The 17657-nt window shown below is 44.3% G+C and overlaps 1 protein-coding gene across 1 annotated transcript in view; it reads left to right on the top strand.

Annotated features, from left to right (window-relative positions):
- Positions 1 to 17657, top strand: part of IQCM (IQ motif containing M) — a 1006762-nt gene that overhangs the window by 111769 nt on the left and 877336 nt on the right. The window contains exon 5 of the mRNA XM_086963810.1: positions 5160 to 5311. Within this exon, the coding sequence (XP_086819936.1) occupies positions 5160 to 5311 (152 nt within the window). The remainder of the gene's footprint in view (positions 1 to 5159; positions 5312 to 17657) is intronic.

The following is a 17657-nucleotide window of genomic DNA, read 5'->3' as shown; positions in this document are numbered from 1 at the left end:
ATACATTGAGACCTAGCAAAGGCACATCGGGCTAACAGTCCCTACAATTTTGCCAAGTTTCGTGCAAATCCATTCAGCCGTTCGAGCTAAAAGTGAGTCCAACCGCCCTATGGAAATTAACATGGGAAAAACGCCTTTTGGGACCCCCCTTTTTTCTCGGCCCCCCCTCGACAAAACCCCCCCAAATTTTCAAGGGCTGCTCAGAAACAAAATGTGCCATTTTCCTGAAAATTTCAGCCGATTCCGTCCACAAACGCCAAAGTTATTAGACATAGAATTTTCAAAAATCCCATAGGGAAAAAATCCTAACTATATATACCTACTGGCGATAGCCAGTAGGTAATATACATGTGATCAAGGGCTCCAGGGACCGAAACGCGTCATGACGGACAAGAGGGTGCACAGAAATAAATAAGCGCTAAATTTAACCTGAATGGGTCCGTTTCGTTATTCGATTTCCAGTTTCTTTGGGGCGGATGGCGAAGTTCCTGTGATCATGTCATGAATGATGTAATATGTGACATCATCAGCAGTGGATTGCGGGCGCGTGAGATATAGTTAGTACAACTAACTATATCGGAGGAATTTCAATGGTTTTGTACGAGTGAAATGTCCAGCTAACTATAACACCCCTAAAACCTACAGTTTTTTCAGTGAATTTCTAAGGTTTTTTAAATGCTAATTCCTAACTAAATCAGGCCTGAAACCTATGTTTTTTTCAGTGAATATATATATATACATGTTTTATATATATATATATATATACACACATATATATATATATGCATATGTGTGTATCAATAACATAAAATCTAATAACAAAAAACATTCTAATATAAACTAAAACATTAAACTATTTAAAATGTTTCAAACTTTAAACTCCCACTCCAGTGAGAGCAACAGTAGGGAAAGTGTTGGATAGCGGAGGGGTAAACATAACTAATCCCACTCCAGTGAGTACAACAGTAGGGAAAGTGTCAGATAGTGGCAGGATAAAATGTACTATTCCCACTCCAGTCAGTACTACAGCAGGGAAAGTGTTGGATTGCGGAGGGGTAAAAATTACTATTCCAACTCTAGTGAGTGCAACAGTAGGGAAAGTGTTGGATTTCAGAAGAGTTACAAATAACATTCCCACTCAAGTCAGTTCAAAATTAAAAACAAACGAAATTTTAACAAGAATAAAAATATTTAAAAAACAAAATGAATTAAACATTATATAAGTATGTTAAAAATCCGAATACAAATATTTTTTTTAAAACTATTATAATGTTAAATACATATAGAAAATACCTACAAATATTATTTTAAATAAAATAAAAAACTATTTCCAAACAAATAAATATTTTTAATTACAAATTATTTAGAAACAAAACATTAATTGTTACATAAATTTACTTTTTAAAATGTCCTACCCTATAACACCACACAATTCACAACACACATCTAAATTAAAAACTTTGTCAACTAACGTAATTAATTACCAATTTAAAAATATTATTAATTAAAAAACAAAAAACTCATAAAAACAATTTAACTTCCCACACTTTAACCCTATTATCCCCACAACCCACAGTTAAAATACCAGACCTCTTGTCTTTGCCACTGCTTTTTTTTGTAGTCTGATTGCTTATTCAGTGCTTCATAACTGCTTGCTCTGATAGAATCAACAAACAGCAAAATTAGAAGGGTCACCATCTTCCTAATGTTTCAGCCTAATTTATGAAGGATAATAGATACATTCAACTACTGACCTCAGTCCAATTCCGGAATGTTATCAAGTGTGTACATTTGATCAGCACACAGTTTAGCTTTACCTATTTAACTTTACATCCCTGAGAGCCATTACCTTCTTTATTTTTCAGATTGTACAGTTTTGATTTCATTCAGAACATAGTGAAAGTTGACTGTGTTTCATATTAGAAATGATAATGTCCCAGCAGCTCCCAACTATTTTGCATAAAGTTCATCTCAGTATTGCTAACACATACTGTCGTGATTTGCACGTATCGTCATTAACTGGTCATATTTTGAGGGTTATTTAGTTGTAACAATTTGCTTTTGCGGTGCCTCATAAATTACATTGCCAGTCATCATGGCTTTTTCGATCTAAGAATAAAAATATAAATGTATCAATTGAAAATAGGCCTTCTTACCCCATAATACTTCCTTTCAAGGTATACTATGATACTAGCCCTTCGCTATTCGACTTCATACATTCTGAATTTCGTTTCTCCTGTTTTTTTCTGGAAGTCTTCCTTCAGTGTTGGATTATTCCAAACTGGCATGTATTATTTGAGTGTCATAATTTTATCAGGATTGTAAACGCTAATCCAGACTATCGCATCTTAAAGTATCACCTTACATTTTATCTCTCAGAAGAATTCTAGGTGTGTATATTTGTTCAGAAATCTGTGTGCATGCACATCCATAATGAATGCTAAATTTTAGTATCCTGAATTATCAACAGTTCTTAAGGTTTCCATAGTATCTTCAGTTTATAGAAGCAAGCAGCATACTACATTTTGATATTCGGTTGCTCCAACTCATTCTATCATCTGAATTAACATAATTGACAGTTTTGTTATATCATAGAAATGCATTTTTATCGACCTTAACTGTCTAATATAGCATTTAGACAATCTGATAATTACTGACTCCAATAGAACTAATACCATGATTAATACTGATAGTTTACACAATCTACTATAGTCATTCGTAGGTTCTCTATGCTTTTAGAATACTTATTTTTGATAGTTTGATCATATAATTTAGAGTGTGCAAACCTCTGGTGTTAGTTTATACCCAAACCCCAAAAGAAAGAAAAATACATAGGTCCTGTATTCATATCTATCAGAGGATTTCGGGAAGCACATAAGGCTATGCCTAGTAGGCTGAGGAGCGGCCTCGGGGCAATAGTCATTGACATTTGCTGTGGTAGCAATAAATGTGCTATGAGCTCATACTGCTTGTAACAGTGTCAAGTGTGCTGCTTACACAATTATTCAATACTGAATTCTCAGAGTTTAGCTAAAATAACAAATATTTGTTAATATTACAATGAAATAAATCAGTTACCAGGCTCACTCTCAACCTCCCCTTTGCACTCACATCACCTCGCACCTCAAGGAGCTCCACCAGCTCCCAATCGACAAACAACATTCCTCAGACTCCTCACACACACATATACGAAAACAACACACAATGGTCCAGCTCTCTAATTCAAGTTAAGGTTCACAAGAAGTAATTAGTTGTATATAACCATTTATAGATCACATTTCAGCAAAGGAATGGCAGTTCAGCAGAGTTGTTTCATCAAATTCTTTATTTATGACTTCTTTTGCAGCAAGATAAAAAAGGCCGTAGCCAACGCGTTTCGTCCTCTCGGACTTCAGGGCAAAAAACTCATTTCATGATTTTCACGATCGGTCGGCCGGCAAGGTAGCGTGGCGTCAGTAGCGTGGCGTCAAGCATACTGACGCCACGCTACCTTGCCGGCCGACCGATCGTGAAAGTCATGAAAATAAAACAGAGGACGTTTGATACTAACTGACTTCAAACCCTGCAAATCTGGCAATCAAATCTAAAAGAAATACTACACACTTCATTAGAAACATCAGAAAAATGTACAATAGATACAATCAGTTTTAACAGATTTTAGATGGATAAACTACATTTAAGAACAAATTCATCACAGACTGCAAGAAAATGTGTTTTTAGCCCTGAAGAAGTCCAAGAGGACGAAACGCGTTGGCTACAGTCTTTTTTATCTTGCTGGAAAAGAAGTCATGAATAAAGAATTTGATGAAACAACTCGGCTGAACTGCCATTCCTTTGCTGACTACTAATTACTTCTTGTGAACCTTAATTGAATTAGAGTGCTGGACCATTGTGTGTTGTTTTATGTTAAAGTGATACACTTTGGGCCCCATTAGGATGACGGGTGGACTTTTCTGCCCGCCATCCCGTCGTGACAATGGACCACCATAAGGGCGGGGGTCCCATGGGTGATATTAGGATGCTCCCACCACAGTGGCGGGTGCATCCTGCATCCCTAATATTGTGCCATGTTGTGCATAAAACTGCAGGGGCGTACCATAGGTACCCCCCATGTGCACCCCCCCCTCCCCCCCGGAGTCCTTGGGGGCCCGCAATGGGCCCCCCTAGCAGACTCCGCATGCCTTTCCGTGGCGGAAAGGCATTCCTAAATGCACATTGTAATATGGCTGGTGGTGTCAAACAGACACCACCACCATATTGCAGCCTTTTCCACCCAGTCGCAAGTCGACTGGGGCGGAAATGCGTCGGACAGTCTTTCCATCCGCCGAGGACCCCCCAGCCATAATATTATGGCAGGGGGGGTCTTTTCTACTGGGATGGCGGGTGGATTGCCCCCACCGGGCCGGTGGTGACCACCACCAGCCCGGCTGGGGCAATCCGCCCGGCATCCTAATGGACCCCCTTGTATCTTAGGGGATTTAGGGGTTTTGGAACTCCGGTCCTTAGCGCCTTGCCTGTTTAGATACAAATTTACTGAGGATAGGTGCAATTTCGTCTTGACTCAATTCCCGTTCTGTTTGCATTAGAGACACATATACAAAGCCTTACACAATGTTGGCACCATGCACCCCAACATCCACATACATTTCCACAAACTACGAGACACCTCTGCTCAGCCAAAATCCTACTCACACACAACCCCTGCCTAACCAGATCCAGCAGTTGTGCCTTCTCCTACCTTGCTCCTAAAGCCTGGAACGACCTGTCTGTGCACATGAGAACCTCAGGCAAGAAACTGAAGACATGACTTTTCAACTAGCCTCTGCCCTGTCTCCGTCAACACAGCTCCTGCTTCAGCACAAGGATACCCTCCCGGGTGAATTGTGTGCATTACAAATACACAATACATAATGAATATAACAAAATATTATGGTAGAAATACTCCCTCTCACACCCTAAATTTATTATTACACCAATTAGAATAATTGAATGATATCACACATGTATATATTGGAGTTCAATGCCAGCATAAAATGGAAAGAGACATACCAGCCACTTCGATTTAATGCATAGGGTAACATAGCTAATGGCAATAAATAACATGGAGCTTTTCACTATTTATTTGTGTAAATAATATTTTTGTTATTTCCATTTTCTAGTTGATACCATATACCAAGACTGGAGAGGAGTTGTTTCACAGTTGTCTTTGAAGTCAAGGCAAAAAGACATCACAAGGCAAAAAGACAGCGTAGCTGTTCGAAGAGGCACTTTAAAATGTAACAAGCAAGCTACTAAATCATCAATCTACACGGTATGCGATGAACAATATTTGTTGATTTTCTCATTGTCAATATTATATATGTTTCTTTATTGTCTGGGTTAGATAGAGTTACTAATTAACAATAGCAAAGAATATTGTGCAGGGAAACGTTATCCTAGTGGGTCGTCCCATTCTAAACTTGCACCATTGGCTCCACTAAACTCTCAGGACCTTTGAAAAACTGGAACAAATATGCGATACCATTACCCCATTCTGAAACATCTTCTCTAGTTTCGTCTCCAGAGTCAGATCTCCTTTCTATCCGGTCACTCACATATCAAACCCTTCTTGGACTGCCTCCTGTCTCGGAGTCAAGAAGTCTGCTCTAGGTGTGCGGGTAATGGGCAATCCTCAGTTTTAAGTTTTAAAGGAGAGTCAGGCTCAAGCGTTTTATTGGTGGAAGCTGTGAAAATAGAAGAATGATGTGTGAAACTAGTCTGGACATTCTTCAAGTCAGAAGACAACAAAACCAAGACCCCCAAACAAGCATTTATATCTAGACATTCTTTTTGGAAGAAATGTAACAAGTTCTGCCCCAGCTATCGACTTGAAAGTTTGATCAACACTCATATCTTTTTAAACTACCTCTTTAATAACAGACCTGTCAACTCACATAGCGGCACCATGTGTAACACAATATTGGCTCTTTTCACAAAACACCCAGTGAGGCACCGACATCATACAGTGGCAGAAAAGCTGAGTTGAACACCCTTGCAGAGAGCGTTTCCAACTCATTGTGTGAATGCTGTGCGCAGATGATTTCCATCAGGGTTTTGCAATTTGCCCGGGACATCAGTGCCTTTGAAGCCTCCATTTGTTTTTTAGGGAGTTAGAGTGGAGCGTGGGCAGTGACCTTTTAGGATTAGGGCGGTAAGGGGCTCAAGTCCAAACCCTTCATCTGGCCCTGCCCCTCCCGAGTCCCTCCTCTCACACAGTGAGTTTTTGGATGCTGGCAGGTCCATGATAAAGATAAACTCTTCTTTTCTCCTCTTCAGCAATCTGCTACAGATTGTATTCATTGCTATTGTATAGCGCTCATCTGTTGGCTTTCACATTAAATAAATATTACTAATGGGAAAAAAAATAGAAAACAAGAAGTCATTTTTGCTCGCTGGATAATTCTGTTCAACATTCTGCAAAGTGAATATTGTTTTTTCTTGTCATGAGTACATTCTTAAATATGTTGAAAATCAAATACTGCCTAGTAATATATTTTAGGCTCTTGTTCTTTCTTACACAAAGGGCATTTGGTGCACTTATTTTTCCTTGTATTAATCGTAAAACGTTGCTAGAAAATGGTGTCACCTCACAGGAGTGTGTGGGGCACTAGGCAGCCAAAAGTCTTGCACCACTAACACAGATTTCACAATGTGCCCTATAGAGATTAGCACTACATTTTATCTTTCTCTGAAACATTTATGTCATTTACATGTGGTGCATTCCCGTGAAATAAGTAAGTGTAATTATTTAAATATTCAAGGAGTAGAACTCCATTGAATATGCACTAGATTAGTTTGAGCACTACTGTCTAATACCAACTGATGCTATATTCACCGGGTCCTTACTGGCCCCGGTGTTTTGCTTCAGTGGAATCAGCGCATTCCAGCAGGATACAAGCTCTGAAGGACTGTTGCCGTACTGTGTTGCCTGATGCCTGCTGCCTTCTTGCCTCTGTGGAAAGGACTGTGACTTAATGGGCCATCGTAGGATGATGGGAGGGAGGAGCTGGACCCAGCCTCACTTACATTTCAATAGGCTGTGTCTAGTCCCCACACAAAGGACTGCATACCCCCCAAAGTAGTGAGTCTGGAACCGGGGCATGGAGGAAGGACCTCTGTGCACTTCAAAGACCTGTCTTTGAAGCCTCCCCACTTCAAAGGCACTCTGCCAGGAAGAAGGAATTCTGTGCTGCTAAGAAACTGACACTCTGCTGGACTGCTGCTGGCTGGACTCCTGCTTTGCGGTGCTGGCCTGTTTCCTGCTGCTCTCTCTGTCTGGGTGAGAAGCACTAGGCCTGCATCACTTGAACACAGAGTAACTCCATGGGGTAACTGACCAGCCTTCTGATCTGAAGTCTCAGGGACATAAAAGACTTCCAACCACCCTGCTCCTACACCTGGACTCTGCAATATGTGAGTCTGCCGTGCTAAGTGGTGCCACCCCAGTCCTTGACCCTTGGAAGTGGGCCCAAGGTGTTTGCTTCAGCCAAATGGATGCATCCCCTGATGCGAGAACAGAATCGTGGCATCACCGCTGTTGCTGGTACAGGTCTGGCGAATCGCCCTCAGAAAGGTTGAATGTCTCTGGAACCGCTGCCTCTGAATCATCGTATCACAGCCACTACATGAAGAAGATGAATACATCCCGTCTATTGCTTGAGCATCGCATGAAAAACTGTTGCATCTCGGAACCAGCGCTTCACCTTCTGGACCTGCACATCGCTGCTGCTGTGTTGAAAAAATTGACTCATTGCCTGTACTGTGTGAGGAATACCTAATGTACCACTTGGCAGCTCTCTGCATCTTGATCGACACAGTCAAGATTAAGGTACTTTTGTTCAGCGGGCTTCACAAGGTCCCTGTATCCAGCCCACGCTCCATTACGGCCAGCCTGAACTCTTTGCTTTGTCCCGATCCAGTGTGAAGAGATATCCCAGATAAGCACTTTTTGCTTTTAAGCGCTATTGTACAGTTTATTCTTTAAAAATTCATATCTCAAGTTCTCGCCATTGGATTTTTATCTTTGGCTTTGTTTTAGTTATTGAATTCAGATCTATTTTTCCAACCTGGTGTGGATCTTTATGTGTGGGGATTTCACAGGTTTACTGTTTGAAGTGTTAGACAAATGCTTTACACATCGCCTCTAAGTTAAACCCGAGTGTTCTGTGCCAAGCTACCAGAGGGTGAGCTCAGGCTAATTTAGGGTTTGCCTTTGTTAATATAGGTTGTGGTCACAATTTTAATTTAACACATTGAGTACGAGTTAGCGAGCATTTAATTAGGTATATAGCGCCACTCATTCCAGTGTAGGGTGTCAAAGCACTTTGCATCACACACACATTACACAGATACAATCAAACATACGTGTGTTAATCAGTGTGTGGGAAATGTTACATAAGCCAGAGGAGTAGGAGTGACATGTCATCCATACTGATAGGCAGAATAGGTTATGAGTGCTTGGTCTGGAGAAGCACAAACTCAGAATTGAAAACAGAACACCATAGTTGGGGGTGCTCTTTAATAATATTATTGATTTCTACCCAAATGAACCCTTTTTCCAACCATAATCTATGCTCTAATATATACTTTATACTTTGCAGTTTGCATGCAGTTCTTTGATGACAGTTATTAATTAACTGTTCTATTTTAGGCTTTCAACTTATAAACTGCAAGTAACAAAAGTATCCCCCAGATGCATGAAGCACCCACTCTGCAAATCCTAAATAGTGAAAAATACAGATTCACTATCCAGAATTCGCAGAATGGGATGCATCACCAAAATCGCTAAATAACTGCGATTCGCAACCGGCCGCAATCGCCATATGCGAATTTGCAAAAATCGCAGATTCGGCGGTTTCCCAACCCCAAATTGTGATTTCGCAAATACCAAAATTGCAAATAGCGATCTCGCAGATTGCAAGATCGCAAAAACGTGAAGTTGCATTTTGAGCACAATGATGACATCACTATCAGGAAGTAGCCTGCTCCATGCTTCATTTGGATCACAGAGCTGGGTAGAGGAGGAGGCAGAGCACTGAGCTCCAAGAGACACACCCTGCAGTCCCAATACAGGATACACATTGATTTCAGAATGTCCCAGGAAGCTGCAGGACCCAGTGAAACAGCCAGGAAGCACAAAATCAAGTTCTCTGAAAAAGAACTGGAGTACTTGATAGAGGGAGTCAGCAGGGACCATGACCAGCTGTTTGGGGAGCTGTCCGGAAGGTGCCCGAGGCTACCAAAAGGCGCATCTGGCTGCGCATCAAGGCCAAGGTCAACGCCGTTGGAGTCACGCACCGGTCAATCGATTACCTCAAAAAGAGGTGGTGCGATCTCAGAGGCCGTGCCAAGGAGTGCATTGCGGAGAGACTGGGGGAGAGACTGGCCACGGGAGGAAGAGACTCCACAGTCCCTGCGAACACACCAATGGAGGACTTAGTGGAGGACACCATCAACACTGCAGCCTGCGTGGGGGTCACTCAACTGGACACCTCCCGTGCCACACACCAATCACAAGGTAAGAGCCATTCAACTGCGACCCCGTCCCCTTACAATGCCCATGCCCCCAGAGCAAGCCATATTTGTAACCCCAGTAATGCAGTCCCTGCCCCTCCCAAACGGCCCATTGCATTGTGGGACCTGTAGTAAGACAATGTGTACTGATAGCCACACATAGTCAGAATAGTCAAGTGAAACATACCCCTCATTCACATCACAGGTGCTGCAGATGCTGAGACGTCTGAAAGCGAGACACTCCACATTGTGGAGACTCCTGATGAGACGGAGGGAGAGAGCAAGCCAGCACCAGCACCTGGACCAACACATGCACCAGCACCAGCACCTGGACCAGCACATGCACCAGCACCTACACCAGCACCTGGACCAGCACCTTCCCAAACACACAGGGCCACCCCTGCAGCCATAGGAGGAAGACAACCTCACCAGTCGTCACGCATGGCAGTGGAGCAGATCCCACCACCACCCAGGAGGCAGACACGACGCACAGCCACTGTGCGGTCCCAGGCAAGCAGCAGTTTGAGGCAGCAGCGCTCTGGCCACCCTAGCAGACATGGAGCAATGGGCACATGACCTAGGCCTTGGTATTGAGACTCGGATGCTTGCTGTGCACCGCAAGCAGGCACAGCACATGGCAGCAATGCAGCTGCAGCTCTACAAAATTTCACGCAACATTAATCAACTCACTGAGAGTGTGCAGGAGCTAACTGCAGCTGTCAAGGAGAGCAACCAACAGATGGTGGCGCAGCAGGACATGACACGCAGACGCCACTGCCAGCTGCTGACACGGCTATCTGCCTACACCCGCTCAAACCACCTGATTGGGAACGCCACTTCCCAGCTGTCGTGCAGGTCACTGGCCATGCAGATACAGATGGTACAATGCTGCCAAGATGTTGCAAGGGCCCTGGAGCAGGTCCCCACCGCTGTGGAGAACCAACAAGTGTTTTGCCATGGCCATGCAAGGGGGGGATGATGCCAGTGAGGGTACATCTAGCCTCAGCAGCCTGTCTGTGCCGGTGCATCTGAAAGACGCCGCAGTTCCCAGCCCAACGCTGCATTACGGCAGGACACTCCCAACGTGGAGGTTTAGAGGCAATAGGTTGCACCGGCAGATGGCGCCAGTGACTGTACATTTCCGGCAGTGCCATGGTGAGGTAACCTTGCACGCCTGCTCAGGATACAAGAGCCTGTATGACTCAATACAGTAGCACAAATGTTTGCAGATTTAAAGCACATCGAGAGCTTGTTAACTAAACAAAAGATTTATTTTGAACACAAATCTTCCTCATGTCATTCATTCATGTCGCATGCATGAGTGCAGTGTTGTGTGAGGGGTATGGGTGCACAAGAAATAGCTCAGTGTGATGTCGGCGCGGCGCCTGTGTCCTTCAGCAGGATTCTCCCCGTGTGCATGATGCACATGTGAAGGTGGCAGGTTGTCCCCCTCCGACTCACTACCAGACACCTCCACAGGTATCCTCCGCTTGGTGGCAATATTGTGGAGTATGGCACACATGGCTTCGATGCGGCAGCAGACCTCAGGCCGGTATATGAGGGCCCGCCAGTCTTGTGGAGGATGCGGAATCGACTCTTTAACATGCCAAATGTCCGCTCTATCACATTTCTGGTGTGTATATGCTCAGCATTGTACCTCCATTCCTGTGGTGTAGCAGGGTTGAGGTAAATGGGGGGGAGGTATTTACGGAGGCCGTAGGCGCTGTCACCTGAAGGTAGGAGCAGAGGGTCAGTGCCTGTTATGCGCAGCAACATGGTCGTAACATACTGTATGTGGGCATGTGGACTTATCTAGGAGATGTCCTTCACCAAATTCACCCCTGGCCAAGCGGGTGTGTATGCCACTGTGCCGGATGATGAACGAATCATGCCTGCTCCCCGAGTATTGAGCCACAATGTCTGTGATGATAGTCATCTGGATGTTAAGGGAGTGGTATGACTTGCGGTTCCATTACATGTCTTCGGTCTCTGCGGGTGGACAGATGTGAATGTGGGTGCAGTCGATGCAGACAATCACATGGGGGAAATGGGCAGTGTTATAAAAGTCCAGTTTTGTTTGCATTAAGTCCTGTTGGGTTGTTGGGAAGGTGATATAGTGGTGTATCCGGCTCAGCATGGCGTCCAGTAAAGTCTGTAGGCAGGGTGACATTGTGCTCTGTGATATACCCCCTGCAACTGCGACTATTTCCTGTAAGCTGCCGGAGGCCAGGAGGTGCAGGCAGCACAGGACCGGGACATGGGTGGGCACAACATTGGTCCTCTGTGTTGGGTGCTGCATCAAGGGGTCAAGTTCTCTGGTGAGCTTCTTTATCATAGCCCCATTGAGCCTGTATTTAGAGTTGATCTCCTCTTCAGTGTGGCCCAGGAATGTAATCTGCAGCTGGAAGATGCGCTCCTGGATCCTGCGTCGGTTCTGGGCTGCAGCCTGGAGCCTCAGCCGCCTTGCCACGATGTAGAGACCTGGCATTCTGACTTTCCTCATGCTCCTACTGAGTCTCCTTAAGTGATTGATTTATCCAACACCTGTTTCGTGTTTGCCTTTTTTTTTTCTTTTCACCAATTGGACTTCATGGTTACCACCTGGTTTTGCTTCTTCTTAAATTGCGAATTAGGGTATTTTTTTGCAATTTGTGATTTATGATGAATGGGAATAGCAATTTATTAGCGAATTCGCAATGTATTTGCGAATTCGCTATTGATTTCTCAGAAAATGTGGGTAATCACTGTTAAGGAATCATAATAGGGGTTACCAAATGGTTTTGCGATTCTTTGTTTTGCGAATTGGCTATTTGCTGCTTTTGTACTTGATGCATTGCGGAAGCGGAAATTGCAATCGCAATCGCTGTTTCACCGCGATTGCAATCGCAATTTCGCTTGATGCATCTATGCCTTAGTCTTTTAGAAAAGAAGTAGCCCACTGACATATTCATGGAACACTTTCTTTGCAGCAGGCATATTAATCCTCTGTGCTATTTCATGATCAGTCAAAACCTCCATTAGACAAAATTCCAACCTCTCTCCTTGAAGAACATTAATCACCAGAGGTATCTTGACATTTTTATTGTTTTATGTTAATTGATAGAGGCAAGGAACACGGAAGCAGATGCTTTTAAAACAAAAAAAACTTGCAAACTCTGTCCCTCCTGAATTCAGCACCTGGTCCGGTGGCATCCCCAACACTGTCTTAGAGACGGTCCTGTTTTCAGGTTGGGAAGGGGAAACGACATCCTCCACAATGGAGAGTGGCTAGGCGAAGACATTTTTAATGTACATTCCCAGAAGAACTTTCTTCTGGAATTCCATGTTAATTCCTGAAAGTCAAGCAGAATAAATTTCCATATATATTTATGTAGTATTTTACCAAGGTATGCTCTATTCCTGTACCGGCTCTTTTGAAACTCACATTTTGTTTCCATCCCTCATATCAATAAGATAGCGCCTCTGTCTGTACTTGGTCATTGTCTGGTTCGATTATCATTATCCAATAACAAACCTCATCACAAAAATAAACTAGAATCTTATTTCCTTCTGTACCTTCCCTCCACTTGTCAACACTAATATCGTACGGTCGTAAGTCAGTTCCAGAACCTCAACTGGCTTCTTGTACATAAACAAGCTCTCAACACCTTGCTCTATGACACCTTCATGCCCCTTAACTAAACTGGTTGTAGCTACTTGAGCAAAAGATTATTGTTTCTAAACAAAACCAGGTTCCTTTGATGTTCAGCTCGTTATCTGGGCCATACGCATATCCACTGGGCTCATTGATGATGCTGATCATTCTCCTATATATGTACTATGCACTGCAACCAACTTCCTCTCACACTTCAATTAACCAGTTTGATCTTTGAGTTTGAACAGCGACTTAACCTGGCTTTTCTAATGTCATCCTGCCACCTTCCATGCATCTTTGCCAATTCCTCTAGCATGGTCTGTCAACAGGCTACCCAGTGATGTCTGATATGGGTGCTAAAAAAATCTGAATAATATAAATTGTGCTCAGCTGCTTTGTTGCACCTACAAAGACCGTGCTTCACTCAAAGTTGTAATCCCTCATGGCTTATAAAAATGAATCAAATCTCCAAATCGTCCTGTCAGACCATTCACCTATAAATATGCGCAGCAGTCGCTGTTTATTAGTGAAAACAGGAAATGGAAACTCCACAAGTAAATCTGAATGCAAAACAGCAGGCAAAAGCCTCTACCTCAAAAACTGGCTGGTTGACTTCCGTCCCTATAGACATCCTCGAGGTGAAGCCTCCCATCTCTTGAGAAGTACTAGTAGAGTACCAGCAAACTGGGCAGCAAGCCTTTCTACTTCTGCATCTATCTAACTCTCATAAAGTGCATGCTGACCAAATAGCTTTTTCACTGAATCAAAGATCTGTCCCATTCATCCCATTCAAAAAACACTCCCTTCTACAGAGCTCTTTTATTAACTTAAATTATACTCGATGAGCCAGAGGAATAACTGTGACTATCTGCTGGTTCCAATTTCTCATTTAATAATTGTATTATTTTTCTTTAAAGTCTTGTTTAGCAGGAACCAGCCCCAAAAGACATTACAGTGCTGTTCAGTGTGTAGACTATGGGGCTCATCAGGATGGTGGGCGGAGGCACAACCGTGGTGGTGGCGGAAAATTTCTTTTTCCGCACGCCAGCAGCGGTCCTCGCGAGCTTTTTCACTGAATCAAAGATCTGTCCCATTCATCCCATTGAAAAAACACTCGCTTCTACAGAGCTCTTTTATTAACTTAAATTATACTTGATGAGCCAGAGGAATAACTGTGACTATCTGCTGGTTCCAAATTCTCATTTAATAATTGTATTATTTTTCTTTAAAGTCTTGTTTAGCAGGAACCAGCTCCAGAAGACATTACAGTGCTGTTCAGTGTGTAGACTATGGGGCTCATCAGGATGGTGGGCGGAGGCACAACCGTGGTGGTGGCGGAAAATTTATTTTTCCGCATGCCAGCAGCGGTCCTCGCGGCCGCCATATTACAATGGGCAAACATAGCCTATTTCCCGTCCACCGCGGTGGGACGTGAACTGCCAAAAAAACGCACCCGCCACCGCGGCGGCGGTGGGAGCCAATAGTGACCCACCGCTGTGGGGAATGACGTCCCGTCTGCTCTACAAATCAGGATGCCCCACACAGCCCGTCACACCGCAGCGGAGAAACCACCTAACCAGAGACGGCTGAAACACAACAGCTGAGCGCCAAACCAGACTCCCGGTTCCCTCCACCCGGTCCCGACCGCAATGGATCCAGCTCTACAAGCATTTCCGGTGCTGTACCTGATCCACTACCAGCAAATAATAGTGTGTTGTGGACAATGCAGCAGGTACGCAATCCCACAACTCCGCACACAAACACAACACACAACTCCTGGGCTGATAAACGATTCCTGAACACATCCCCAGTGTACCCAAACATGTCCTACCTTAAAGAAAATCACCCCTCTGCCTCCGGGTCACCCATCAACTGCCAAAGCACTGCAATGTCCCGGTCACGTCACCGCAGCGGTGCAGACGCGGGAAAACATGTGCACAATGTAGTAGGCAGGGCCGGCGCCAGGCATGGGCTATACACAAAGATTTACAGGGCCCCACCTCTACCCTTCACACACCATGCCCCCACATCCATTTTGGGGACATGCAGTGTGCTCCTCCTGTGCCCCCCGGCACACTTCATCTTCCAGGTGTAGCCAGACCCTGTACCTCACACACCAAACAACCAGGGAGCCTGTCTTAGAAGGTGGGGTTGAAGAGGAACACTCTGCACAGAAGCTCAGGGGCAGGGCATCCCTCCTCCTCACACCTAGCTCCCACTCATGTCAAGCAAACTGAATCGAATCACAAAATGAAGACTCCTACTGCATATGAAATTCCACTGAACTGTCCACACTGCCTGTCAAGTCACTCAGACACACCTCACACTGACACATAATCACATACACATATCAGATGTCGGCAGCAATAGAGGACAAGAAATGGGCTAGCCAAAAGTGAAGTGGACAGTGCTGGAAAGCCATGGAGCAAGACACAAAGCATGCCATGCATAGGCAAACAGTGATTAGCCATACATCTATGTCAACCTACTTGACATGCGTATGTCAGCAGCACAACACACATGGATCATTATCACACTCCCTGACTGTCAAACCCAAGTTGGACCTTTACACATACCCCTCCTCTATCCAACTCACACCTGCAGCACTCAACACCAGTGTTAAACACACAGAATGGTGCAAATGATGTATTTTGAGTTCACTGACAACCAATCACACACCCTGGGGTGCATCTACAAATGTAAGACTCAAACTCATGGATACCTGATCCAATGTTGACGCAAAAACAATATCCAAACCCAAATCTCTCAAACAACTTACACAGAAGTCCAACAAGCCCAGACATATGCAGCCAAACAGTGGAAAGGCAATGTGACCCTAGACAGGAGTACACACCATTGTCACTCGGTGCCAATGGACAGACACCATACCCCAACACCAACAAGAATTGCATCATCTTAAAACAATCATGAACACAAACTGGGACCAATGGGTCAATCCACTAACACAGACAGAGACACCACAACAACCATCAATTCAACATGGTGTCATAGTGTACCACAAGCATGCAAATGCACAATCCTGACAAGTGACAACACAAAAATAGGAGGACGAACCACCATTCTACCCCCAAAACAAGCCCAGTAACAAGAATCAACCTTGCTGCATGTGACAGACACACTACACTTGCAACACACCTGAGAATGTATCACAATGCACAAACTACACACGCACCATGTTATGCAAAGAGAACATCACACACACACACAGCATCTGTCAGCAGAAAGAGCCAACACATGCCAAACACTGCATACATCCACAACATAAACACAACAGATGTACATGCCAATCCATCACATAGCAAAGTCAGCTGGACATCAGGGGGATGCACACCTGGCAAGTACAAGGCAACGTACACTGACCGCACTGCATGGACAACAAGCAGTGTGTGCTTTCCAACCAAATCAGTAGCACACACATATCAGTGCCACAACATGTACTCCCACAACACAAATCAGCACAGCACACAGATAACATTACACTCAGGAAGGGTAGCAGTACCTCAGCAAACACACGTACAGCTTACCCAACAGCCACGGATGCACAACTCAGAGACAACCAGGTGTAAACAACATGCCCAGAGGATGTGCAGCACAAACATTTGCACTGCACATGAACAACCATGACTGCAAACTTGTACAAGCAAATCGCACATAACTAATTGGGAGACTGTCCCGGTGTCACCTTGGTCCTGTGCACAGATCAGCACCACAAAGCATAGTGTAACAAATGAAGTGGTGGGGATGCTCACACACTGGCAACCCAAGGGGTAGGTGACATGAGAGTGAAGTGGAGTGTATCTCAGTAGTGGACAGGTCAGGAGTGTACTGTACACAAACAAATAGAGGAGTCACTCACAATGGATAGGCATCAGAATCACACATAGTGGATGGTATGACTCCACATCCCACGTAACATCCTGGAGCCAAAAATGGCTCAAGTGACAGCAATGCATGAAGAAACTCACCTACAATGTCAGTGTGGCTGAGCAGGTCTGCACAGTGAGCACAAACAGTAACAAGACACATGGTTGATCAACAAAACACAACACTGACTTGGCAGTTACATACTCTGCATACTCACAACTGGCACCAACAACAAGTAGGTGACCCTAAGGAGTGCAAGGACATACCAACACGCTGCACAGTGCACGACCTAGAACTCCTACATGTGCCCACAATATGAAGCACATGGCTGACAATGCAAACAAACAGGCACTCAGCATCTGGGTCATACATGTGTGCAGTTGGCATTCCAGGGACACACCCACACACCCATCAACACTACTGACAAACTCACCCCTTCACACATCATGGTCACACAATTGCGCACATTCAAATGTCCCTATGTGATTAGGAAGACAGGACAACACAAGATGACCATACATCATCACAACTGTTCACACATTAAGAATGATCACACAGATATGATGGACCCTGGCCTCCCAAAAAC

Source organism: Lissotriton vulgaris, chromosome 3_1 (assembly GCF_964263255.1).
Source record: "Lissotriton vulgaris chromosome 3_1, aLisVul1.2, whole genome shotgun sequence".
Lineage (NCBI taxonomy): Eukaryota > Metazoa > Chordata > Amphibia > Caudata > Salamandridae > Lissotriton > Lissotriton vulgaris.
The sequence above is the reverse complement of the archived record's forward strand: the minus strand, read 5'-3'. Positions and strand labels throughout refer to the sequence as shown.